The sequence below is a fragment of the Sciurus carolinensis genome, chromosome 11, assembly GCF_902686445.1.
Source record: "Sciurus carolinensis chromosome 11, mSciCar1.2, whole genome shotgun sequence".
NCBI lineage: Eukaryota > Metazoa > Chordata > Mammalia > Rodentia > Sciuridae > Sciurus > Sciurus carolinensis.
The window spans coordinates 21,577,120-21,578,967 of NC_062223.1; the positions used below are offsets into that span (position 1 = coordinate 21,577,120).

General features: G+C 37.2%; 1 protein-coding gene across 1 annotated transcript; it reads right to left on the reverse strand.

Annotated features, from left to right (window-relative positions):
* Window positions 1–289: 289 nt before the first annotated feature.
* On the reverse strand, window positions 290–1,219 carry LOC124960104 (olfactory receptor 141-like). The gene has a single exon (XM_047518664.1). The coding sequence runs from the start codon at window positions 1,217–1,219 to the stop codon at window positions 290–292; it is 930 nt and encodes a 309-aa protein (XP_047374620.1).
* Between the last annotated feature and the right edge of the window lie 629 nt (window positions 1,220–1,848).

Consider the following 1,848-nt stretch of genomic DNA (forward strand, 5'->3'; position numbering starts at 1 on the left):
TGTGGACTCTACAAAATGGCTTCCTATCCAGCATAACCAAATTCTAAGTCCCTCCAAGTCTCAAGCAGTCCAATACGGAGGTTTAGAGTATATAGTCTGTTAAGCAAACCTCTCTTCATCTGTTCTTTCACTGCTGCATTTCTGACCTGTGGAGAAGATGAAGGTTGTAAGCCTACATACTCTCTGCCACCTTGTGAATCCAAATAAAATATTTTAACTAAAATTTATAAGAAGTAGACACTGAAAGTTAGTCTATTTTTAAATTTATTGTTTAACATGAAAATTCATTTTATTCATTCACCAATTTTTTAAAAAGTTTTTTCATTGCCTCTATTACATCTTTGTTTCTCAAGCTGTAGATAATGGGATTCAGCATAGGGATAACAGTGCTATAAAATATCGACACGATCATGTCATGCTCCAAAGCATAGCTGGAACTTGGTCTCATGTACATGAAGAGGATGGTCCCATGATAAATGGACACTCCAGTCAGGTGGGAACCACAGGTAGAGAACACTTTCCTCCTCCCTTCAGCAGAATGCATCTTCAGAATAGCCAACAGGATGAAGCCATAGGAAATCAGGACAATCAGGATGGTGACTATCTCAATGGAGCTCACAAAGAGGAAGAGTAGAAGCTCATTTATGTGAGTGTCAGAACAAGAAATGGCCAATAGAGGAGGAATATCACAGAATATATGTCTAATTTCATTGGACCCACAAAAGGACAGGCTAAAAGTGGCCACAGTGTGTAAAATGGCATGTAGAATTCCTCCAACACAGGAAGCAATGATGAGTGGCACATAGACCCTGGGTGACATGCTCACTGAGTAGAGAAGTGGGTTGTAGATGGCCACATAGCGATCATAAGCCATGGCTGCCAAGAGAAAGCACTCTGTGGTTCCAAAAGCAACAGCAAGAAATGACTGTGTTGCACATCCATAGAATGAAATTATTTTGCTTTTTGATATAAAATTTGCTAACATATTTGGGATAATATCTGTGGAATAGGAGGCATCCACAGAAGACAACACACTCAGAAAATAGTACATGGGATTGTGGAGCTTGGAGTCTGTGATGACCAGTACAATCAGTCCCAAATTTCCTGTTACAGTAAAAATGTAAACAACTAAAAATAGGAAAAAGAGAAAGATCTGAACGTCTGTATTGTCTGTGAAGCCCCGGAGTACAAATGAATGAATTTCAGTGACATTCTTCATGTTTAAATAACATAATACAAACTTGAAGTTCTTCAGATCATAATTCATGGTCTATGAACATAATGGGCAAAATTATGAGTCAAGGGAACAAGACTCTATCTTTTAAAAATTTTTAGTTGTCTTTAATAATTATATGTAGTAGTAACACTCCTGTGATTATATATACTGGCACTTAACATTCTTTTATTAACATCTTTTCCCAGTACTTCTCCCTGTCCGCCCATTTACCCTCTTTGGGATTCCCTTGCTCTACTCTAATGCTCTCCTTTTTTCCTCTTTTCTTCCTACCTTCCACATATCAGAGAAAGCACAAGACTCTTGACTTTCTCAGTGTGACTTCTTTCACTTAACATGATACTCTTTCATCATATTTATTTTGGGCAATGTATAATGTCCAAGCAGTAGATCAGGAGACAATGAGAAGACAGTAAGGCAAGAGTTGTTGCCACTCATGTAAAATCAAGTGAGAGGAACAAATTTTCATTAGTTGAAACTCATGTCTTTATTGAAGCTATCAGGTCAATGAGTTGATTTATCACTGGGTTTTATTAGCTATTTTTATATCAAATTGCTGTAAAACTCCAGGTGGACAGCTAAAAAAATTTATCAGAGAGCTGAACACATAATAT

Bases quoted from the DNA above. Each gene is read 5' to 3' on its own strand.
- LOC124960104 (XM_047518664.1), bottom strand. From the start codon at position 1,219: ATGAAGAATGTCACTGAAATTCATTCATTTGTACTCCGGGGCTTCACA.